Source organism: Centrocercus urophasianus, unplaced genomic scaffold (assembly GCF_019232065.1).
Source record: "Centrocercus urophasianus isolate 14NV4802_14NV808 unplaced genomic scaffold, USGS_Curo_1.0 seq_9, whole genome shotgun sequence".
NCBI lineage: Eukaryota > Metazoa > Chordata > Aves > Galliformes > Phasianidae > Centrocercus > Centrocercus urophasianus.
In genome coordinates, this window is record NW_024885532.1 from 22,736,739 (window position 1) to 22,762,396 (window position 25,658).

The window sequence follows — 25,658 nt, forward strand, 5'->3', positions numbered from 1 at the left end:
GCTCCCATGTGCTGTACAAATCCATCGTCTGAAACAATCAAGAATGGCCATGAACCCTCTGAAAGGGGTTTATAAGGATTTTACCCTTAATCTGTTGGGGAAAATTTGGCATTACACCCCACTTGGCTCTCTTATGATACAGGGCTTTCTCTATTTTCTATTCAGAAAGTAATGTGACTGAAACTGACAGATTACCTGGCATTTAGCCACAGGTTTCAATGCCCTTCTGATTCCATACTGGGTTTAGACAGTTTGGCAGTAAAAGGGATAGCTAATATGTGATAACTATCTTGTTTTAGACTGACTTAATCCAATAAGTTGATTTTTATTTTTTTAGAACTGATTAATGGCAGTTTTTTGTGATAACTTAATAGCGATAGTATCATAAAAATATCATACTTCACAGTAATGCTGGTGTATAGGAATTGCTTCCTTAAAATAATATTCACTTGCTTAGCAACATTCAACACCTTAAGCTTAGCTCAACTTTACAGTGGTTATTCCTTTGGAAATGCTAAAATGACCACTGGTTCCAACACTCTAAAACCAGCTGAATTTAGACCTCAAAATCAGACCTGCTTAGAACCTGTCTAGGCTTGTAAGAATGAGCTGTTACAGTAATATGTTAAATACCTTGTAATTACAAGCAAGGCCTGCTCTATTTTAGTGTGGCCTGCTATTTGATTGAATACATGCCTTCTCTGGACATTTTTCTGTTTTCTATTTATTTTTAACTTTTGTTTTAGTGTTTTCTCTATAAGAATCTTTTTAAAACTCAAATTCACACAGTAACAGTTTTATACATCATCCAAACGGTTTTCAGTTTATATGATCATGTTGCTGAAATACATATGTGAGCAAAGAGGTAGAATGTGTTAAACAAATTGTTCTGAATGTTTGTACAGAATTAACTTTCAAAATTCACTTCTGAATAAATATTTGCTCTGGGCTGTGAATAACATGTAAATATTTTCTCATGTCTCACTTTGCCCACTGAAGGCAAGCTGCTGATAGTTGTGTGTTTTCAGTTCAATAAAATGTTACCCTGATAATAACATACAAGCTACAATTTCTCACTTTGCAGACAAAAGTTCATTATTTCTGTTTCTTTTGCTGTAGGATGTCAGCTGCAATGAAATCACAACTTTGCCACAACAGATAGGCCTGCTGAAATCTTTAAAAGAACTGAATGTCAGAAGAAATTACCTCGAAGTTTTACCCCAAGGTATGAGTTTTGAAAAATCTATAATAAAGGCATTAGGATTTTTGGTATTTTGGAAGTCTTTAATCGTGTGAGCAAGCAATAATAGAAAATAACTACCTGGTGTTGAAATGTTTTCTATTTGAGTTCACTGTGTGTCTGGAAACAATAGCATTGAAGACTTCAATTAATTATCTTTATGATTCTAGGTATCTTAAGCTGCACAGATGCTTACCTGTGAATGCAGATAACTGTCAGCTGCTTCTAAGTGTTTTAAAATCTGTTGTCACTTGTGTTTCATTAACATTCTTTTCCTCTGTTCTATACAGAAAAACAAAACATTCCTGTCAGAATTTGTATTTTTTAGAAAGAGGGGGGAGGGGAGGAAAGAGGATATTATGTCCTGTATTTTATTACCTGAGGAATAATAGTCCTTCTTTTTCTTTTCTGATGACGCAAATAAAAAAGTTTATTTAGAAAAATTATTTAATTACAAAAAATCACGACAGCTATAATACCTTTTGTCTTTTCTATTGTTTTTAGAACTAGTACAGCTTCCCTTGGTGAAGTTTGACTTTTCCTGCAATAAGGTGCTTGTGATTCCCATTTGTTTTAGAAAGATGGCACAGTTACAAGTACTGCTGCTTGAGAACAATCCTTTGCAATCTCCACCAGCACAAGTAAGTAACATCTGTCATTTAAATTGGCCTTAATGTTGGGTGGATGATGACTTAGTCTATAAAATGTCAGCTTCTGCAATTGCATGTATCTGAATTCGAGTAATGACAGACATTAGTTGTGACTATATAAACAAGACAAAGTGTCCTATATTCTCTGTGTCTGTACACTACTTGAACCAATGCTGTTTTGGAAGATTTCCACTGTTAGCTACCTATTCATTTTGTTGCTCCTATCTCCATCTGAAGCTTAATGTATATGTGTATAATTTCAAAAAAGAAGGTTGTTGGGAAACTTCCTTGATAAATCATGGAATCATAGAGTATCACAGGTTGGAAGGGATCCACAAGGTCTAACTACTGTCTCCATGCAGGACCACCCAAAATTCAAACCTGAGAGCATTTACAGTCAGTACTTGAACTCTGGCAGATTGGGATCGTGCCCTCTGCCCTGGGAAGCCTGTTCCAATGCCCAGCCCACCCTCTGGTGAAGAACGTTTTCCTGATAATCCAGCATGAGCATCCTCTGATGCAGTTCTATGCCTTTTCTGTGGGTCCTGCCACTGTCACCAGAGAGAAGAGATCAGCTCCTGCCTTTCCCTTTCTCTAGTGAGGAAGTTGTAGGCTTCCATGAGGCCTCTCTTCAGTCCCTCTTCTCTAAGCTGAACAAACCATAGGATTTCAGCAGCTTCTCATAGGTTTTCTTATCTAAACCCTTCACCATCTTCATAGCCCTCCTTTGGACACTTTAAAACAGTTTTATGTTCTTCTTTTGTTGTGCCCTAAATTGTACACAGGACTTGAGGTGAGGCTGCACGGACAGAGAGCAGAGTGGTGTGGTCCGTTCCATCACCTGCCTAGTAGTCCATGACATGGTTGGCTCTTTTGATTGCCAGTGCACACTGCTGATTCTGGTTTCCAACAACCAGAACCTCAAGATCCCTTTCTGTGGGACTGCTCTCCAACTTGTTTCCCGCTCTCTATACATATCCAGGACTGTCTTGTCCCAGATAAAGAATTGCTCTTGTTGAATTTCATGTGGTTAGTGATTGCCCAGCCCAGTTTATCAAGATCTCTCTGGGTGGCCTCTTTGTCCTTGAAGGAGAAAAATTTTGTTGGGTCCTGAAGACCAGCTGAAGCAGCAAATCCTGCAGGTGTTCAGAGCTGCCTGGGATTTTGTTTCCCTGGTCATGGTCTTCCAATTTGCTGTTCTGGGTTAATAAAAGCCCATTTCTAGAAAGTTTTTTGCTTTTATTTACTATACATAATACATACATATTCTGACAGCCTAGAACATAATCTACATGACTTAATTTTTTAATTTTTTTTGAGAGTTTTTATTACATTAGAGAAGCTCCTTTCTGTAACTAATTGTGGTGATGCGATTACTAAGCTCAAAACATGGAATCATAGAATTGCTCAGGTTGGAAAAGACCTTAAGGATCAAGTCCAACCACAACCTAATCATACTACCCTAACTCTAACAACCCTCCACTAAATCGTGTCCCTGAGCACCACATCCAAACACATCTAGGGATGGTGAATCAACCACCTCCCTGGGCAGCCTATTCCAGTGCTTAACAATCCTTTCTGTAAGGAATTGTTTCCTGATATCCAACCTAAACTTTCCCTTGTGCAACTTGAGGCGATTTCCCCTCGTCCTGTCACCCAGGAAGCATATGAGTTAGAGTGCAGTCAAAGAAAAGAATGTAAAGGCAAGTGAAATGCATCATAAAGATGCTTGAACACCATGAAACCAGTATGACAGTGTGTAAAGGATGTATTGGTTAATTAAATGTTACTGCTGACTAATTTTGTAAAATAATGACTTAGTTTACAGTTGGCAATAGGCCTAAATATGTTTTATTAATCATAATCCTTTATGAGAGAATTTGGATTTTCTAAAATATAATACATTCTTTTGCTGTTTTCTCTCTTAGAGTATCCACACTGATGCACTCAATTGATTTGCTTGTTCAAGTTGTTCTTAATCATTTCTTTAAAAATACAATCCTGTTTTCCTTGAGTTATTCCTATTGCGACCTCATGAGTTGGTTTTCAAGTAGTTTTACACTAAGCGAAATTTGGAATACGTTTCCTTTTTTCTACGTATAAACCCATCTTTTTTTCCTAACAGATTTGTACAAAGGGGAAGGTGCATATATTCAAATATCTGACAGTACAGGCCTGTCAGATTAAAACAGCAGACTCACTGTATCTTAATGCCATAGAACAGCCACATTTGCCACAACCTGTGGAAGAAAGGTACGAATAAAGATCAATCTTATTTTTTGCGTGTAATATTTATTATCTTGGAACAAAGTGAAAAATGGTTTTATCCTTAGCTTCTACAGTTTTTGTTGTTTAGGTTCCATTTAGACAGCTCTTTTCCAAGCAGAACTTTCTTTTGCTTTATTTTATTCTTATGAAACCCTTAGAAGGATTTAGAATAAAATAAAGTATTTTTAACAACTGATTCTGATTAAAGTCAGCAGCGTGTTAGGAAAGAGCTTGGAAGTAAGCCATTGCTTAAATTTAACCTTCTGCTAGTATACTACTGGAATATATTGAAAGTAATTAAGAAGGTAGTATAACCTGGTGTTGGATCTTCATTGTAAATCTATTAATATACTAAAAAGAAATTCACTTCTTGCTTCATTTTGTGATATGTGTTATTAGAGTTGTGTAATTCTGTTGAGCTTTTTTTCTTCATAGAATCACAGAATGTCTTGAGTTAGAAGGGATCTTAGCCATCCAATTCCAACTCCTCCACAGTAGGTATGGTTACCACCCACTAGATGGGGTTGCCCAAAACTCCATCCAATCTGGACTTGAATGCCTCCAGGGGTGAAGCACCCACAGCTTCTCTGGGCAGCTGTGCCAGTGCCTCACTCACCTCTGGGTAAATAAATTCCTCCTAACATCTAATCTAATGCATCCAACAAAGAGAATTGAATGGGTGTTGATATTCTTTTGAAGTGAAATTAAATTTTATTAATAATTTATTTGGCAAAATGAAAGACAGTGTCTTCAATTTCTTAGACCAAGAGAGGGAGATCCTTTTTATGGGAATCTTTGAAGCTAATTGGAAATCAAATCATAGCCAGCTCTTTCTTTGCCAGTGTGAGAAGTTTATATTAAACAACCATGGAAAAATTATGGGGATGCCCAGTAAAAACAAAATGTTGATGAAAATACAGAGATGTTGCTAGCACTCTGAGGGATAAAAAAAAAAAGCTGCTTTAGAGTCTCCCTGTCAATATTCTGGTAAAGGGCTAGTACAGAGAGGATACCAGCTGATAACTAGCAGTTCAGTGTTCTGTCACAGAGAAAGTATTGAAGCTAAAATAGATGCTTGAGGATGTATTCTTACTGTTTAACCTTTAATTTTCTTATGATATATTTTATTCAGTTAATGATTTGAATGTGTGTATATTTTGTTTAGTTGGAAAATATGATCCTTTGCTTTAGAGAATTATTTCACACTTCAAAAGGAAAAAAACAACCTGGTTAAGATTTCCATAGTACTGATAAAAATCACAGTATACTTAGATTCAAATAGTCTAACACATCACCCTTCCCCCTATATCTATCTGCCCACCCACCCTGCCCCAAGCAAGAACAGCTGGAGGTTTACATCCAGATGGTTATTGAATGTCTCCAATCTTTTGAGTTTACTAATAACAGATAATCAGAGATTAAGCGGAATCAAATCAAATGTGAAGATTGTTAAAGTACTTTTCAAAATCGCTGTGTTAATCTCAATTTAGGTTTGCAACATTCAGAATTGCAAATGAGAAGGAAGTAAAGGAAAAAAAAAATAGTTAACTGATGAGTGTATTCATCTATTGGTGTACTTTAAAATGAGCGGAGGTCATATTAGTCAATAATAAAAATCCTGAAGAGATGGCAGTTGCAATTATTATAGTCATTTTCTGGAAATATTAAACTTCAAAATCTATTTTAAAGCCTCCAAAGGAGGTTTCTATGTTAATAATTACTCCAAGCTCTAGGGAGTTAACAGTTCGTTTTTAATGGATTGATGGTTACTTTTAAATTAGTTGACTCCAGTTTGAGTTCAGCTAGTGTAGTTTTCTGTGACATGGCTAAATTACTTCAGTCAGAATCCTGTGCTACTTGGCTATTAGCTAAATATTTTTGTCCAGCGCACAGACAAAAGCAACGACCTTTATGATGGATTATTCTGTTGTTTTCATTAATCCATAAGCTAATGAACCATTCCATCATCCTACTTTACTACCAGCAGACTGCAGATGTGTAGTTTGTATCCATACTAAGCTAGTTTGTGGGTCCTGATGAAATGCATTCTAGAGTCCTGAGGGAATTAGCTGATGTAGTTGCCGAGCCACTCTCCATGATATTTGAAAAGTTATGGCAATCAGATGAAGACCCTGATGGTGACTGGAAAAAAGGCAGCATCACATTCATTTTTAAGAAGGGAAAAAGGATGACTGGGAACTACAGACCTGTCAGTCTCACCTCTGCCCTGAAAGATCATGGAGTAGATCCTCCTGGAAGCTGTGCTAAGGCACATGAAAGGCAGGGAGGTGATACAAGAAAACCAGCATGTCTTCACTGAGGGCAAATTCTGTTTGACCAACCTAGAGGCTTTTTACAATGGTGTCACTGCATCAGTGGACAAGGTTGGAGCCCTTGATATCATCTATCTCAACTTCAGTAAGGCCTTTGAAATGGCACCCCACAACATTCAGCTCTCCAGATTGGGAATGTGTGGATTTGATGGGTAGGCTGTTTGATAGACAAAGAACTTGCTTGCAGTGGATCAAGTCCAGAGAGTGGCGGTCAATTGCTGAATGTCTGGATGGAGATCAGTGATGAGTAGTGTCCTGCAGGAGTCAGTGCTGGGACCAATACTCTTTAGTGTCTTCATCAATGACGTTGACAGTGGGGCCGCGTGCACACTCAGCAAGTTTGCAGATGACACCAAGCTGTGCGATGCAGTCAATACACCAGAGGGATGAGATGTCATCCACAGGGACCTGGAGAGCTTTGAACAGTGAGCCCGGGTGAATCTCATGAGGTTCAACAAAGCCAATTGCAAGATCTTGCACCTGCCTCAAGGCATCCTCTGCTACCAATACAAAACAGGGAAAGAAAGGATTGAGTGCAGCCCTGCCGAAAAAGACCTGGGGGTACTGATAGATGGTTAGCTGGTCGTGAGACAGCAATATGCTCTCACAACCTAGAAGGCCAATCGTGTCCTGGACTGCATCCAAAGCAGTGTGGCCAAGCAGGGTGAGGGAGGTGATCCTGCCCCTCTGCACTGGTTAGACCTCACCTGGAGTACTGCATCCAAATGTGGAGTCCTCAGCACAGGAGGGACATGGACCTGTTGGAGTGTGTCCAGAGGAGGGCCACAAAAATGATTGAAGGGATGGAACACCTCTCTTATGAGGACGGGCTGAGAGAGCTGGGGCTGTTCAGCATGGAGAAGAGAAGGCTGTGAGGTGACCTGAGTGAGGCCTTTCAGTATCTAAAGGGGAGCTACAGTAAAGAAGGGGACAGACTCTTTAGCAGGGTCTGTGGTGTTAGAACAAGTGGAAATGGCTTCAAGCTTAAAGAGGGCAGATTTAGGTTGAACATAAGGAAAAAGTCTTTTAAAGTGAGGGTGGTGAGGCACCGCAACAGGTTGCCCAGTGATGTGGTTGATGCCCCATCCCTGAAGACTTTCAAGGTGAGGCTGGATCAGGCCCTGGGCAAACTGATCTAGTGGTGGTGTTCCTGTTCACTGTAGGGGAATTGGACTAGACATCCTTCAGAGGTCTCTTCCGACTCAAAGGATTCTATGATTCTATGATTTCTTCACTGACATTGATAATTGTTGGAATTTTTCTCAAAGTGAAAATGGGACAGAATTCTAACTGTACATGCTGTGATACCTTTCAGTTGTTTTCTGTTCACATCTAGCATTGATGACCTCTACCCAAGTAAAAAGGACTCGGATTCAGGTGTTGGTAGTGACAATGGTGATAAGCGTTTGTCAGCAACAGAGGTAAGTTGCCCCTTTCTCCACACTCTTATTTCTTAATATGTATAGCTACATTTTTAGCTATGAAAACTGTGCAGCCACATCCAATGGCATGAATTTATCACTTATAAAACTTTAAAACAAAGATAAAAGAAGATTGGGATTTTTTTCCAGTTTGTATCCATTTTTTTGGGAGATAGCAGTGAGATACTTGATCACAAATTACTAACACCAGTAGAAAAAATTCAGTACAATTTTCAGCCAGTTTTAAGTGATAATCTAGAAAATGGAGTCCAAACCAGAATGCTGTCTACTCGTTCCAACCAAATAAATGTTATACAAATGTTATACGTCTGGCTCCTAGTTTCCTCTTCCAAATTTTTCATGTAGGAGATTAACTTGAGTTTGTATTCTCAGTCCTGATATGTTCTGTGGTGTTGTGGTTATGGAAGTTTTCTGGAGAGCAAGAGCTTCAGAATTTTTGCACATCTTCATGTGCATCTATGCTGTGTCTTTCTGTTCTCTGGCAGTTAGGCAGTGCTGGAAATAAGCCTTCTGAATTTTTCTTGAGCTATTTTGTGTGAGTGGGCAAAGAAAAAGGTTGACTTCCTGAGAGTGATGTTGTACTAAGCAGTTATAGCTACAGTTACACGTTTCCTAGAATTTCTTTCTGAGGCTCTACTCAGCTGAACAGAGCACTAATTCCTGGGAAGTCTTTTCTTAGGTATTCAAATGAGCAGTTAGTTGGACTTCATAATAATTATAAATAAGTAAATAACTTGTACTTCAGTAAGAATCTTTCTGAAATGTATAATCAAAAGAATTTGTGGTCTGACTCAATGAGTATAAAAGAATAGTTTTCTTCCTACTTTAAAAAAAAGAAAAAAAAAGCAATAATTTTCATGTATTTTTCTCTTTTTTTGAGGAAAAGTCTGTTGCTTTTGACACTTGTTTGGAAAGAATCAAGCTTAGATACTGAATTAGCGATACTGCCAAAGCAAATAGAAAATGAATCCGGTTATACTCTGTTAAATACAGGAACACATATAAACACAGTGGTTGCCAATTATTTGGGAAAGCCTTTACATAACTGTATGAACGTGCAGTCCATTCAAAGAGGCTTAGAAACTATTCTGCTGTTATTGCAGTTCCTGAAGTTGTTAGCTTTTTAGTGAAAGCACGTATTTTAATCAACCTTGGATTTAGCATGAAAATATTGTTTCTCTGACTTCTTCTTAGCCGTCTGATGAAGATACTATCAGCTTTAATGTTCCAATGTCAGACATCGTGGAAGAAGATCAGGTTGTAAAGGAAGATTCAGGTCACCATGCCAACTCAAGAAAAGGTTGGAATGTCAAAACTGTGGAGGTTAAAAACAGGAAATTTCTGTTGATAACTGTATAAGACTGTAAGTGGAGTCTGAAAATGTCACAGCACAGCAAGTACTGATTAGTCTTTCTAGTCTTCTGTCTAAAAACAGGAACTTTAACTTAGAACCATTGTGGTTACCACTGTTTTTCACTGGAATATTCAGTGTTTGATTTTGCTCTGGATAAATACCTTAAGTTGCTTTTCTTGCTGATATTATAATCAATCAGTAAGAATTTTTACAATTAATTTCTTCGTAGTAAATGCCTTCTTATCCAAGAGGCTTTCAAGTATGCCTGTGCAGTCATTTAAAACAGAAAAATGTTTTACTTACACCAGTTTTAAACTATACTGAATTGAGTATAGTCATTTTTGGTGATGGTTTCAATGAACTTCTTGCACCTTGTCTCAAGGGTTAATAAATTCTGTTTCTCATCAGGGGAAAAAAAGTGAGAATCAATCCGGTCTAGAGGGAGGTGTCCCTGCCTATAGCAGGGGGTTGGAACTAGATGATCTTAAAGGTCCCTTTCAACTCAAATCATTCTATGATTTTAAAACACGCTTCCAAGTCAGTAATCTCAGTGTCTAATAACTTTGTCAAGTACCAGCTCAGATTCTGAATTAGCAGTGTATAAAAGTGGAGTGACAGTGTGTGTAGTTATATCTATATTTTATTGAAGTTATACCTTCATTAATGTTACTTACGTACTGATGAAAGTGATTCCTCATGATCTGCACATACTAATGATAAGTTGCAGGATAATATCAGTGAGCTGGACACCATGGAAATAGAAATCAGCATTTCATGAATGCTTCATGCTGGATTAAATGAATTTCAGTTGAGATTCTCATCAGAATGTGGTAATATGCAACTGATATAGTAAGACTTGCATCCTGCAATGTTTATCACCCCATCAGAGAGCTTAAGGGATCAAACTGTTTCAAGCAGGAGAATTAAAGGCGTATACAGTCCTAGAAACAGTGTAGTTAAACAGTAGATTTGCCTTGTTTGCAAGGCTGAATCATTGTGACCGAGTTCTGCTGAGAGTTTTGGATGTTTGTTGCACATCATAACTTCTAAGTTGCATAAAAAACTGCTGGTCAGTGACTGAGACACGACTGTCCTGAAATAATTCTGTAGCTTTCCAACTGTGTTCTCGTACCAGTACTGGCAAGGCATGTTTCATGTAGTTAAAAACTGATGCAATCAGTGCTTGTTGTGCTGTTTTTGATCTACAGCTGTATTGAGCCAAGGATATTGATTTATTAAAACATTGCAATGAATGGACATCTCTCCCTTGAATGCAGCAGTCTGCACTTTTTTGAGGTTTTTAAATATGGTTTGAACTTAAACTTGAGTTCATTTGGTTTTCAGCTCATAATTTTAGTGTTCTCGTGAGTAGCAAATTTTCAGCTGAACCGGAAATAATTTTGTCTTCTTTTGTTGTTGTTTTCAGTGGAATTCCATCAGGGATCTTCTCACTTGATTGTCAATGATAAATCAAGAGAGACAGGAATCCGGCTTGATGAATCAGATGCTCTTACTACAGAATTCATGAGCTACATTAAGGCGAGTGTGTGTTCAGTTCTTAGTGGCAGAAAATATTTTCACTGCTTTCCTAAGCGTAGAGCAATCAGGAGTGAGGAACTGCAGACATTTTAATGTATAAAACACCACAGTTAATATTCATTGTCATAAAAGATGCAGAATGCAAAAATAGATTTAAAATTATAATTGATGTAATGCAAAGCTAAAATAAGACCCATAGAAATGAACAGTGAATCAGTAGTGATTACCACTGTGTGGGAACTCAAGAAATATACTTTATTATGTAGCAAGAACTGCTAAAAGATTTATTTATTATTAAAAACATAATGATTTATTGTCTAAAACTTCACTGACTGTAAGAATTATTTATGCTGAGTGTTTAGGATATAATGAGTTACCTTCTATTGGCTTGTTCTTTAGTGATTTCTTTACTAAAAGCTTGCTGTAAAAAGGTTAACACGTAAGTTTTCTGCATAAAGATTTTCAACAAATGTGCACATTTGAGGTGAATAAACTAGACAGAAGGGGATTAGAATGTTTTTATCTTCTTTTGCAAAGGTAGAAGTACGGACATCTGAAGTTGACTGATTATATTCTGTATGTGCTTGTTATTTGCTTGTTCTTGTACGTTCATCATCTTGATTTTCCTTAGCAAATACTGTTCCCTTGGGAATAACCTCTGTCATGTAATAAAATAGTATGATATGAAATAATGTGTAGCGGACAGTGGTTCAGTAAGGGAAGCTACTGTATTGAATGTCAGTATGACAATATTGCCAAAGCAAGCTCTTGGATTTTTTCTGTTATCTTCTTAACATTATGGCAGTTGAGAGCAGTAGTTGATGACTTGAACAGATAAGTGCATTTTTTTTTTTTTTTCCAGAGGATTTTGAACCTCAGGCATTTTCTTTTGGAGATTTGAGTCAATTCTTTGGTTTATATGTGCTCATGTACTAGCATGCATTTTGAGACTTCTGAAACTGAATTTCTGGTTAACAAAAAAATAGCAAAGCAAATGGTATCCTGGGCTCCATCAGAAGAGGGGTGGCCAGCAGGGGGAGAGAGGCGATTGTCCCTCTCTACTCTGCTCTTGTGAGGCCCCATCTGGAGTACTGTGTCCAGGACTGGAGCCTCCAGTACAAGAAAGACAGGGAGCAGATGGAGAGTGTCCACAGGAGAGCCACGAAGGTGATCAGGGGACTGGAGCACCTCCCCTGTGAAGACAGGCTGAGGGAGCTGGGCTTGTTCAGCCTGCAGAAAAGAAGGCCACAGGGTGACCTCATTGCAGCCTTTCAGTACCTAAAGGGAGCCTACAAACAGGAGGGGAATCAACTCTTTGAAAGGGTAGATAACAGCAGGACAAGGGGAAATGGTTTTAAGTTGAGGGAGGGAAGATTGAGGTTGGATGTCAGGGGGAAATTCTTTACAGAGAGAGTGGTGAGGTGCTGGAACAGGCTGCCCAGAGAAGCTGTGGATGCCCCGTCCCTGGAGGTGTTCAAGGCCAGGTTGGATAGGGCCCTGGGCAGCCTGGTCTGGTATTAAATGTGGAGGTTGGTGGCCCTGCATGTGGCAGGTGGTTGGAGCTTCACGATCTTTGAGGTCCCTTCCAACCCTGGCCATTCTGTGATTCTGTGAATACGTTAAATCAATACCAGAGGCAGTGGAGAAGAGTTCAGGCTTGGTAAATCTGTGGTTTTCATAAGTTATTCCTGATTTTTAAGGCAATATCTATTTATATAAATATGCCAGAGGCTGAGATTTGCCTTCTAAAAAAATTGCTAGTTTTTTTAATGTGTCCTTGTTATGGGAAAAATCATATGATTCATTTCTATATCAGTAACTTGAAAAAAAAGAGTGAAGAATGGCTTTATTTGTTCTACTAAGGATTGTTACTGGAAAATGTGTCATCCTTGGGGAATGTTAAAGGAGCTGGTATACCCTTCAGTGACACATCTGTCAGAACTGGATAGTGTTTATTGGTACAGGCTGATGCGACAGATGTGCCAAGCCCATGACACAAAAGAAGGATAGGCTTGTTTTCTGCTGTTTATTCTCTATTTCTATAACTACTACACTTCTACTCATAGAGCTTCTGTCTTTAGTGACAGCTGAATTATTTCAGTAATTCATCCAAGAAAGAGAAATTTTCAAAGTTTCTTTCTTGTTAAGATTGTAAATGAAAGCATAAGTAAGGGACTTCAATTTTCTAACATGTAGCATTTCACAGTTATGAATAGAATGGAGGCTGTGATTTATTCCTACACTGAATCCCAAATAACAGGCCAACTGATTTGAACTGTAGCATGTCAGTTTTGTTTTGATTTGATTTGATTTTTTTAAACAGAGCTGTTAAAATTACCAAGTAGGAATCCTATTAATAGTTATGGATTAAGTGCATAATTGTTAGTTTGTCTATTTGGAATTTCCTTGCTCTGTAAATGTAGCTTTATGTGGGAGGAGAGTAAATAAGATGAGAGCTAGAGTCGCACTCAATTGAACCATTGTTGGCGTACACGAGAAAGGCACAAATGAAATCTGGGGCATAGAATGAAGAATTCTCATGCTACTTGACTTTCTTTTTACAGTTAAAGGAGGGTAAGGACTGTTGACCTCAATAAAATCTCAACAATGAAAATAAGATCATGTAATGAGTATCTTAAAAGGGGATAGAGTGAGATATGAAGCCACCCTAAACTGTTAAATAAAATAGGTCACTGCTGAGTCTGAAAGGAAAACTTATCTGCTTGCTTAATTGCAAAGTTCAATTCTTAATATCACTTTGTCTGCTTACAGAGCAGAGCAGCAGAGTGTGATGAATTACTGAGAATTGAAGAGGACGCACAATGGCAAACAGAAGAAATGTAAGTATTGCTTTGTCTGTAAGTAATTAACTGCATCATTTCATTAGATGACCAAATCTGGTGTTTTATTCTCAGTTAAGAATTTTGTAGACGTAAAAGCATACAGCAGTGCAGCTTTCTGTGCGTGAATGTGGTGTGTTGTATGTTATTGATTAATCAAGTGGGTCTTAGCTTGCAACTAATGTGTATGTGCTAATAAAGCTGTAATTTGGCATTTTTTAGCCAATGTAGAGCCCGGATTTTAAAATGAGGTATTTTCATATGTAGTCTGCTTATGCTATTGTTTTTAAAAATTAAATTTAACTTGTAAAATCTAATGCACAGGATTTCTTTTCAAAATTTTTTTCTTGCTTTGTCATAATTTTAACCCTGAAACGATCAATAGTTCATAGGTATTAGCTCAAGTGCAGTGTAAGTGAACCTCAGTCAGTGAAGAGTGTTCATAAGAAAAACAGCTCTAGCATGACAGTGCACTGTGAAGTTCTCACCTCAGAACAGTGGAGTCCTATGTGATTAGAAATAAAAATTGAAAAGAGGGAAAAATAAGCATGTTCCAAAAGAACACTGTTGGCAGAACTACCAGATGATTTTTTTAATAAATTAAAAAAGAAAAAAAAGAAAAAACAACCAACAGCAACAACAACCAAATCTTGAAAAGCAAAAGAAAGCATGCTGTGGTCCATTAAAAAGAATTGTCACATTCTGTAATAATGTATGTGGTGAATGTGGTTAACAGGAGTCAGCTTTTGAAGTTGGTCTGTTTAATGGATATGCAAAGATCCTAGTTTCTTAGTTCATTACATTTTTTTTCGTATGTGTGTATTAGTTTGGGAAGTTTTGTTGAAGGCAAGGTGCTGGTGATTTTTTTCTGAAGACACTCTTTACATAAATTTCAGCACTTATTAGTTTGCACAGAGGCTGTTTTTACCTTCCCTCTGTATTAGCTGCATGCTTAGTTAGAAGGTAGAGTTCACAAATTGAAATTGAGACAACCCCTGATAATTGCTGTTTTACCTCTTTTTTTTTTCTTTTTTTGAATGCTTTTTTTTTCTATTATAGAATAAATATGTCAGAAGAACAAACTATTGATATAGAAATGATAGAACAACTAAGAGAAGCAGTAGATTTGTTACAAGATCCCAACAGGTATGCTTAAAATAGCAGGCATCTTATGTATTTATAACTTCTGTTGAGTTTCCTGTAGAATAGTCTTACCTCTTTTAGTCTGTACAAACTCCTCTTCTTGTTAATACTTGAATTGGAATTGGAGAAGGTTTTCTCTGTGCTTCATCCCATCTTTCTGGGATGCATAAAGAAGATACTTGAAGTAGTGCTGAAGTTCTGGTAGTCTTTCTCTGAGGTCAAAAGGAGAAAAGGGAAGATGCTACTAGTGAAGGTGTTTCTCCTGGCTATAGAAGGCAAGGCTGTCTAATTTATATGCATCTTTTAAGTGTCTGAAGTCAGGTGGAATTACTCTGGGTCTGTGAATAAGCAAAGGATTAAATATATAAAAGGAAAACAAACAGAAGCTTGTCATGCTTGAAAGAACTGATGGGTGTTGCAGGTACTTCTGTCCCTGTGCTTGCTATTGCTTTTCGTTGTGTAATCCCTTTCAAAAATTAAGCTCATTTTAAAAGTAAGAAGCTAATTTTTCATCATTGATTCTATGATGTAGAGCTTTCTGGAGCTTTAATTCTCTGAACAGTAGACACCTCCTTATCATTCCCAGTCTAAAACGTCCTTGTTTCTCCTTCCTTGGCCAGTTCATATAGCCATTTCTTCTTATGACTACACTGCTCTGTAGCTTAAAAGTCTGTTTTGATATTGTTTTTTCACTTAGCATATCTTTCTGCTTTTTAGGACTGAAGTTCACTCATATCACTTTTTCTGGCAAAGGAATTATCTGGCTTTATTTTGAATCATACAGAGAATAGTTGAATTCTTGAACTGAGTACTAAATAGTTAACAAAAAAAAAACAAAAAACATTTAAATGAAGAGCAGTCCTGTGGTTTCTGTGAGATAAAATTCTGTTGCTTCTGTATCTCATCTGTAACTTATTAGTTAGCAGAAGTGTTGCAGATAAGATTGAAAAATAGTCTGGTTAGAAGGAAAGTGGCAGTAAAAAATCTCTCAGCCTTACAAAATTTGTTGCTTTTTTGTTAGTCAGATAATGCTTTGACATTTCCTATGGTTTTTTTGCTTACGAAATTTCAAAAGGCAGTGAAATACAGACAGTCTCCATTTCTCCATGCGTGTTTAGTTGTGTTTTCAATAGCACAATAGTATATGAAATACAGCTTTTAAAGATGACTATAAATATGTCATGCATGTATTTATTTTTGCTTTGTTGAGTGCTAAACAGGCCATTCAAATGTCTGTTTGTTTTATGCTAACAAACAGATTTGTCCAGCATGACACTCCTGGGTGTCTGGTACATATCAAATGAAGCTTGATTTTGCATTCTGTTGTGGATGCCTCATCGTTGCTTGCAGCAACAGGCTGAAGCATGAGGTGATGCTGAAGCATACCTCACACACACTGATTAGAGCTCCATGTAGAATATATCAATTAGTGTTATTATCATTTACAAACATGACTAAATTGTGGAATAGGACCACAATGACTTGACAATTTAATGTTCTGCACATCTTCTGTGCACGTTAACAGCAATTCAGTTCAGGTATGGAAAAGGATTTCAGGCTCAATCTATTCCAGTATTTTCTTGCTTTACTCTCTTTCCTGTCTTCATAGCTTAATTTCAAATTGTTGGCTACTGGGAGTGTGTTGCTGATCTGCTTTATTTTCATGCATTGTAAATTAAATTTGGATATTTAACCAGGGTTTTGGATCTTGTTAAAACACAGAATGCTAGAGGTTGAATATAGATGTCTTCAGTGTTATATATAATGTCATGTGACTGTTAATAGTAAACAGATCCCTTTGTTTTGATACAACTTATTGCTTAGAGTGGTACTTTGCAGATGTTAATGTTGGTTTGACCAAGGTGGTGACACTTCTATAAGAAATAAAATAGAGCAGATTGATACCACGATTAAAAATATTTTATATATCCATTTGTTTGAAACTGAATACTGAACATAATGATTATCAACTCTATACCCCAGTGCCATGTTTTTATTTCAAACCTTACAGATTAAGCATGGATATTTCAGAAAGCAGTGATGTGAATCTGTATCCCATGGAACCAGCAGCAGCTTTAGAATTTCAGGAATCTACAGTAAAGTGTGTTTATCTACTTTTTTTTTTTCTAAAAAAAAAAAAAAAGCATTTGTTAGAATCTTGAGTTTCTACAAAATAAATTACATATTCGCATTTGTTTTTTTATACATAGCAGTCAAATGCAGATGGAGATGTCCTCCCTTGGCCAGGTATGTTAATGAACATATTATAAGATATTTGAGGGGTAAGACAGGAAACGAGCCAATTATTTCATCTATTTTTAATCTACCGAGTAAGTAAAGGAAAACTATGGTAGACTGGAGGACACAACTAGTTCTTCAAAATTTAAATGTAATTGTTGTTTATATATGTGTATATATAGAGAGAAACTATATATTTATTTATATATATATTTATGGATATAATATATGTGTGTGTATAGACATACATATACACACACGCACAAATAACTTCATTTTCTGGGTTTATCAGTTACTTTTGCATGTTATTTTTTTCCTTTTTTTCCACTCAGTTTGTAGGAAGATAGTCATCTTTCCATACAGCCATCTTTTTCATGTGTTGTGTTGGCTATGAGAATCAATTGCTACTGTTCGCAGCTCAGCTATGTGTATTCTTGTTCTCTTCCAATATCCCTATTCTAGTGTAAGGAAGCAGTATTCATTAAGGATAACTCCAAAATATTTTGTAAATTAATGATTACACTTTTCCTAATGCGCTGTCACCAGTTATGGAAGGAGTATATGAAGTATGATTTGGAATTTATAGTATGTTATGTATTGCTTGTTATTTGAAATGTATCTTGACTGGCAAATTAGTATTCTTTATAGAATGCAATAGTTCAGTTGGAAGGGACCTAGAAATATCATCTAGTCAAACTGCCTTTTCTTTTGAGGCTACCCAAAAGTTAAAGCATATGAACGAAGCAGTGTCCAAATGTCTCTTGACCGAGGCCAAGCGTGGGACATCAACTGCCTCTCTTGGAAGCCGGTTCCAGTTTTTTATGTTTCTCATAAGTAAATGATTTTTTCTAATATCCAGTCTGAAGCTCCCTAGCACAGCTTTGTGCTGTTCCATGGCTCCTGCCATAGGTTCACAAGAGCAGAGCCTGGCACCACTTCTCCAATTCCCCTCCTCAGAGAACTGCACAGTGCAATGAGATCACTTCTTGGTCTTCTATTCTCCAGACTGGACAACGCGACCTCAATTCCTTCTAATAGGACAAACCCTCTAGCTCTTTTCTAGCTTTGTCACCCTCATCCAGATGCTCTCAAGAATCTTAGCATCCTTTCCATATTACAGAGCCCACTTGGCTTCCAGGGCACACTGGTGGCTCAAGGTGAGCCTGCTGTTGCCACCAGTCCCAGATCCTTTCTGCAGGGCTGCTTTCCAGCCATATGTCTCCCAGTCTGTAGCTGTGTCTAACATTGCTCTGTCCCAGATGCAGAAACTGGCATTTACCTTTGTTGAACTTCATGGCGTTGATGATTGCCCAATGGTCTGATCCATCTAAATCACTGCAAGGCCTCATATCTATCTTGGACAACAGCACCTCCCAGTACAGCATCACTAATCATCTCGATGAGGATGCATTCCAATCCTGCATTCAGATCGTTGGTAAAAACATTGAACAGGAATGGCCCTAGGATTGAGCCCTAGAAAACACCACCAGTGATTTCTGCTAGCCAGTTGTAGCCCTCCACTTACTACAACCCTCTGAGCCATTTCATTGCCTAGCATAGCATGAACCTCTTTATCTCAAAGTTGGTCAACATGTCCAGAAGGATGCACTGTCAGGAGTGGTATCAAAAGCCTTAGTGAAATACAGGGAGACTACATCTGCTGCCTTCCCTTTGTTCACCTAGCAGGTGATCTTATGGAAGGAGATCAAATTATCAAGGCAGGACTTTCCCTTCATGAGACCATGTTGAGTATGCCTCATATTAGCTTTGTTCTTTAAATCCTTTCAGTATACTCCAAGTTTATTTAGATTGACATAACGACCATCTTTTAGCACTGGAACTGCAATGATGTAGTGTCTGCTTACTTTACAGTTTGCTTTTCATCACAGTACTTGTTGGAAATACTTCTGATATAAAAATGTTATGTAAAAAAAGATACAATTCTATTCCCAGTGATTCACAGTCTAAAGAGTAATATATCTTTCAGAAGGAAAATGCTGAAGAGGAACTAGAATTTCATAGGAGGAGGGAATTAATTATGGAGAAAGCCAAGAATGAAATGAAAACATGTGAACAGGGTGAAAAATGGTCATTGAATCAGGTACGTAGGTGTCTAGATACAATAAATATGGAAACATTTGGAATGAGTCACTGTCTTCCATTCACTGGTAGGGAAGTTAAAGCCCTTTCAGATTTTTGGTGGTGGTATTTCTTTTTTTTGTTTATTTATGTTTTTCCCTTACCTGAATATAAATGGGATGTTAATTAAGACCTATCAAGGAAAAGGCTGAAATTGATGTATTTTCTTCTAATAAACATTATTAGCAAAAATAAGTATTATCAGAGTTGGATCTTCAGTGATCTGGTTTCTCTTCCCACCCTTAATCCAAATACCGCAGCTCATGCAGTTAAGGTTTTGTATGCAGCAATGAATTTAACGTGCTTTGTATTACAAAGAAGACTCTGTGTGTTGAGATGATACTTCTAAAGTATCAAAAATATTGTCAGTATTGTATTTCAGTGATCCAGAAATGAAGAACTGTGAAAAATTCAAGCTTAAATATTTGGTTCATACTTTCTTACCTCAGGACTTAGTTGTTTGTGAATGTTCTTGCAAGAGAATTCTGAGAACAAAATGACCTGTGAAAGTTCTGCCTGCATTCACAATACTTTAGTACAGTGTATCTTATGCAGACATAAACCTACTGGTATATCTTCATGCTTTTCAAATATCATTACTAGCAAATACTCCTGTGATCTCTTTGTGACTCAATTTTATCTTTTGGTTTTTTTTTGTTTTTTTTTTAAAGAAGGAAAGTTTGTATCTCCACAGTTTTCTTGTATTGTACATGGGAGTGAACATACTTTATTTGGGATTGATTCTTAACTGCATTGCTAATGAGTTACACAAAAAGTTAATTTGATGTCAGAATGCACAACGTGCACATTCTGTATTTTAATAAATCTCTTCAACAAGAATGCTGCTGATTCATTTTAAGAACCTTTTAAATGAGGAAATTTCCTAAAAACTTGTAGAGGGCCTAATCTAGTCCTGCATGCAGGTGGAAGCACAAGATATGTTCCATTCAGTAGAAATGTGTCTTGCAAGAGCAAATTTAATCATTCTGCATACAGTAAGCACTTGTAGTTTTCAGGTTGAATGTAAATTTGGAGCTCTGACTGTTGACTTGTGTGTTGTGAGAGAGTTTTGACCTGCAGTGTAGATTTAACTAGCTTGTCTGTCACAAGGACAACCGCTGAGCATAGGAGTGCTTAAACATGCTAATCTCCAGGTAGAAATTGGCAGGGATGAGATTACTAAAATTTCCTTCTATTAATTCTAGGTAATACAGTTGATGAGGTAAGATTATGAAAGAAGTTGGTAGCTGAGGATCATATTTTATTTTTCAAGCTAAAGTAGTGGCCAGGAAAGGTCATTTATCAAAATGCGTGTGTAATCTTCCTTCCCATCTTAGTAACTTCCAGAAAATTCTTAGGGTGCTGGGACCAATATCTTGAGGGCTGTATTTTTAATCTCCACGTTTTTCTCCATTAAAAAATTTGCCCTAATGAAAGGGTTTTAAATGAATTTATAATCTATTTTACCTACGCCAATCCTATTTCTACTGAGTTATGACTTATACAGAATTAACAATCGTTTGATATTTTATTGACATGATTTCCGTGTTTCCAGGTTAGCTATAGCAAAAATGGTAACAAAAGGTGTGTTATATGGCAATTACAAAAGGAATTGCTTGCAGAATGCTTCTCTCTTCAAACCTATATTTAAAATTTTTACTCCCCTATTAAACTCCTGGTAACAGTTAAAATCTGTGAAACAAGGTTAGATAATGCACTTGAATGAACAAAGATTCAAGTCTTACAAACACACTTATGAATCAGTTGAGAGGCTGCAGATAAGAAATTAAAGACAAATTTGTGCAAATAATTTCCACGGGAGAATTTTTAAGTGGTATTTCAGTTAGTCTAGCATCAAAGTTTATATAAATCGTGAAAGTTGTGGTAAAGAAAACAAAACCAATACAATGCTGAAAAATGTAAAGATGAAAAGTATTGAATATTAATGAGTCTCTGACTGCCGTGATTAGAATACTGTATGACTGTGTATGACCAATGCATTTGCTGAAAAGATCTTTCTTTTTTCTTTCTGTCAATCGTGCAGAATGATGTAATTGTTTGGAATACAAGTGGCCAACCCTCTCACAATGAGGTAAGATGATAGTGCATTTTGTTTGTCTTCAGCATGTGGATGGTCAGTGGGCTCTTTATGGAACCTTCCTACTTTCTGTGCAAAACCAGTGTTTCTTCCTCTACTTTACACTGTATATGAGCACCTCACAGACTCGTGAGCACCCGGTGTTGGTGATGGTACTCCCACAGATTCCATTCTCATGAATCGTTTTTTAAATAGGACTTGTTTTCTGGAGGTTGGTTATAAGACTTCTCCTTTCTTATCATGGTATAACCATCATGGTTCTACTGTGAGGTCTATGATTAACTTCCACCTTTCTGCATTTTAGGCAGAATTCAGGAGAAATAGTTAAGCAGAATGGTAATTCTGATTCAGTGTAAGAAACACATCTAAGGAAAAAAAATTGTCTCTGTTTTGTTCTTCTAAATGTACTCTGCCACAAAAGTGTATGTTGAACGGAGCCAAATGGTTTTGTGGGAGAAAACTGAGAAACAATCACACTTATAGCTAGGGCCAATGTGCTGCAGACTTCAGTCAGAAAGTTTTTTTCCAGTAAAGGAGTGGTATTGAATAAAACCGAGAGATTGTTACAAGTTCAAAGCTATGTGATGAGATTGTGGTGAAATAGTTGTAGCATGCAGTATTGCTAATTTTTGTATTTTATTCAGTCAGTTTCCCTGTGATATTCTGGACGCTGCTCTTATTTGAATTTATGTTCTTAAATTACACAGAACAAAGATAAAAGTCCAACACTGTCTCCTACTACAAACAACACAATCCCTTTTGGCCTGAAGCCACGATCAGGTATTGTAGGAAAGAACATCAATCAATTTTTGTACTTTTTCACATCTGTGCTATTAATAGATATCTGTATTTTCATTTTCTCTTACAATTCAGTGATGAAAACACTTTCTGTATTCCGAAGGCTAGAACATTGTCTATATGCTTGACTTGAGATCAAATTTGTAATACCTCTGTTTAATGTATTTTATGTGCATTAGTTTTTACCCCTTACTGATAAATCAGGTGTTTTATTAATTATACACACACACATATTTAAAATTAAGCACATGCTAATACACATGTATAATATACATATAAGTAATATACATGTGTAAGTATACAGGATGATAAAATGTGTTGGTAAATAATATGTGAATAATCAGATTTGTTTAGAAAATGCTTATGCATGAGTCTCAGTAGTTATAATTGTGCAAGGAGAAGTGGTTTGAGGAAGATGAGATGTTTTCTTCAGCCTGCAGCTGAGTTTAACGAATTTGCAATGTGCCAAATCTGTATTACCTTCATTAACATGCAGCACTTTATTGGAGGGGAGGGAAAAAAGTGGGAGGAAGTCAACGAAATAAACTGTAATGTATTTGAGGGCTTCCCTTGAAAGCAGGATAAGTTACAGGTAAACTCTGTTCTTATCTTCTCTGGACTAAGGTGGTCAGCATTGATTGTCAGTGCTGTTAAGTCACATCACCTCTAAAGAATAACCTTAATATTTTAGGTATGCTTCAGCATTCGATGGCTATAATTCTGTTTTCTCACATTTACCACAAATGCTTTTAGTCAATTGCTGGTAAACCACTATAAGCTTGTAGCTTCCATAACAAAATATCTTGGCAATAATGGCAGCAGTTTCATATTTGAATGTATTTTAGGAAATTGTACCCATAGATTTGTTTTTAAGAAGGTTTGTAGAGCAAAGAAAGTGTTATTGAACAAACCTTGTTTCATAAAGAAAGCGTTTTAAATTTCCTGCAATGTTATGATATAGAAGTTGGGCAGATCTGTTCATTTCAATTTCATAGTTTGTTGCTAAACTCTGACTATTATTTTGTTCCTGATGCTTCAGAAGAAGAATTATTTCTTAATGTACAAAGTAATGGATCAAATGATGAGCAAATGGGACCTTTCAGGATTTGAAAAAACATAATTTGAGTAATGTTGTTCAGTCCAGTGGCAACTGCTAGGAGAGAGACATGCAAAGACAATGTCAGAATACAGACTTTCATAGGAGGTAGGCTGTGCTCTGCTGAACTGCCAGTGAAATCTGCTGCCAGGAACTGGAAGCAGTATTGTAGGAGAACTGAATGAATGCAAGACTGTGATTTTGGATTCAAGTTAGTTTAACACACGTTTCCTAGTCTTGGCATGCCAGTTGTCTCAAGACATTCTATATCCAATGACAGTAATACATAAAGAGAAAAAGACACTTTCCAAAAGCATAGCTAATTAGCATAGCTAATCTTTCTTAGAGAGTTTCCAGAAGGATTGGATTGCAGGGATTGCAGTGTTCTGCAACGTTCCTACAAGACTAGTGATGGGAGATCCAGACCTGCACAACTCCTCCACTTCCCCCATGTATACTGAAATAGTGTAACCTCATTGAATACTAATGTCAGTTGATTATAATCTGCTGTTTTGCTGCTTTGTACCAATACAAATGTATATATTTGAATCACTGACTATGCCAATACTATAATGTTGTTTGGCCACAGCTGTGGGATATAGAAAACCCATTTATCTGAATTTGTTTTCCTTTCCATTATCGTACACTACAGAACCACCAGCTGAGAGCCATTTCTGCAGTCTTTTACCTCATTGCTTGCAGTTTCAGTGGTGTTGCCTTAGTTTTGTACTGCAGTTAGGCAGTTGAATTTGATAATAGCAAAACCTGAAGTCCAGCATCAGGTAAAACAGCAGTACATTAGCTATGTAACACAGTGTGACAAAATAAAACCTTACAATGGAGCAGGGATGCTGCATATTGTTTCCTTCCATCTTGCTGCTCTGTAACTGCAGTAGAAATAGTATTTAAATTTGTTTTGCCAGCGCCTAAGAAAAAAATACAGATAGAAGTAGTTTGTAGCTCAAGATACTGGCACATTTGTGAATCCTGCACATCTTTCCTTCCAGTTTGCCACAACTAGTTCCTTCACTGTCCTTCTGTTACAGCTTTTTGTACAAGTCTTGAGTGAGTTTGAACCATTCTCTCACTGTCTTAATTCGCGCTTCTTAACTACATACTGCTTCAGTGCCCCAAAGCTGAGCTGAGTTCCAGCAGTTCTGTGATCCAGAAAAGTTTTTCAGCTTAGTATATAGTTTAACTTTATAACTTTTTCATTCAAGTTCTTCATTACCTTGGGCAAAAATTTAGTAGAGGTCATTGGAAACAGTTTTTCCATGAAAATGTATGCAAACATACCTTTCTGAAATTGGAGAGCTTATTTTCAGTTTGTTTTCATCTATTTTTAATGAATGTTGCTTTCTATTTGATTTTGTTTCCCTCATTGTTTCTTAATGACTTGACTTATGTCTCTTCCAAATCTGAAAGTAAAATATTCTAGATTTCTGGTTATGCTTAAAAAAAAAAAAAAAATTAAAATAAAAATAGAATCACACGCACAAAGTAAAGTGCTTCCAGAAGATAAACCACTGTGGCTTAAGCTTCTGTGTTAGTATGTGCTGTACTAGTACATTCTGGCATGTTTACAGGACTGAAGATCTCTTATTTCAAAGCTAGCCAAAATACTGGGAAAATTCATATCTGATGGTTGACTTGGTATCCAAAGAAAATGTTTTGAAAGATAATAGTGTTTGACTTCTTGATGGAGTCTTTTTAAGGATCGGTTGTTTACTCAGAAAGTAATAAGATCTTTAAAAAAAAAAAAAAAAAATCAGATAATTTTATCCTTATAAATATTTTACAGTGAATGGGCTTCTCAAATTCATATTCAGTTGAAAACCTTAAAAATCATTCTTGAAAGGAATAAATAATTATAAATTCAATTAGAAGTTTTGTTCTTGGGATGTGCTTTTGCTCTGAAATGGAGCCACTCAAAATAGCTACTAAACTTAAATCTTCTGCACTTGATTCATGAATTAATTAAAATATCAAGTGATACCAATTGTAGAAATGGAGTTTTGCAAAGTCCTTGCTGTAATCATTAAAATGAGATATAAACATCTTGTTCCTAATACATTATCTGTGTACCTTGGAAAATCATCTGAATCCTAGTTGCCAGTATAATTAAAGGCTGCTTATTATTTTCCAGAGATCAGTGTTCTGTTACCTCATGTTGAATTCTGCGTGGAGTTTGAGTGGTGCTGTTGTTATTCAGGTTTGGCTGACCTATTGTCTCTGTAGTCAGAAGCAATAAAGAGGCTTTTAAAAAGTGCATATCTGAAAAGGGAGAACTCTTGAACAGGTAAATGTGGAGGAAAGTCTAAGGTGAAATTTTATACAACATTGTCTCAATTATCATCTTGTTAATGCGGATTCCGGAGTTTTGAGAGAAGGAGAAAGTACGCAATTAAGTTCCCTGTTGCTAATTTGGAATTACATAAATTGAGAACTGGGCTTTACCTTGGACTATCTTCTGTTATGAG

At 36.7% G+C, this 25,658-nt stretch overlaps 1 protein-coding gene across 6 annotated transcripts in view; it reads left to right on the forward strand.

Moving 5' to 3' along the window:
• LRCH1 (leucine rich repeats and calponin homology domain containing 1) overlaps window positions 1-25,658 on the forward strand; it is a 119,408-nt gene that overhangs the window by 61,786 nt on the left and 31,964 nt on the right. For 2 of the 6 annotated variants that reach the window (XM_042839368.1, XM_042839373.1), the window contains exons 4-16: window positions 1,120-1,225; window positions 1,745-1,881; window positions 4,016-4,143; window positions 7,828-7,912; window positions 9,128-9,233; window positions 10,714-10,826; window positions 13,599-13,666; window positions 14,726-14,812; window positions 16,821-16,910; window positions 17,020-17,056; window positions 19,035-19,148; window positions 21,231-21,278; window positions 21,992-22,064. In XM_042839368.1, coding sequence (XP_042695302.1) covers window positions 1,120-1,225; window positions 1,745-1,881; window positions 4,016-4,143; window positions 7,828-7,912; window positions 9,128-9,233; window positions 10,714-10,826; window positions 13,599-13,666; window positions 14,726-14,812; window positions 16,821-16,910; window positions 17,020-17,056; window positions 19,035-19,148; window positions 21,231-21,278; window positions 21,992-22,064 — 1,192 coding nt within the window. The remainder of the gene's footprint in view (window positions 1-1,119; window positions 1,226-1,744; window positions 1,882-4,015; window positions 4,144-7,827; window positions 7,913-9,127; window positions 9,234-10,713; window positions 10,827-13,598; window positions 13,667-14,725; window positions 14,813-16,820; window positions 16,911-17,019; window positions 17,057-19,034; window positions 19,149-21,230; window positions 21,279-21,991; window positions 22,065-25,658) is intronic. The other 4 variants (XM_042839369.1, XM_042839370.1, XM_042839371.1 and 1 more) reach the window with 4 other exon arrangements.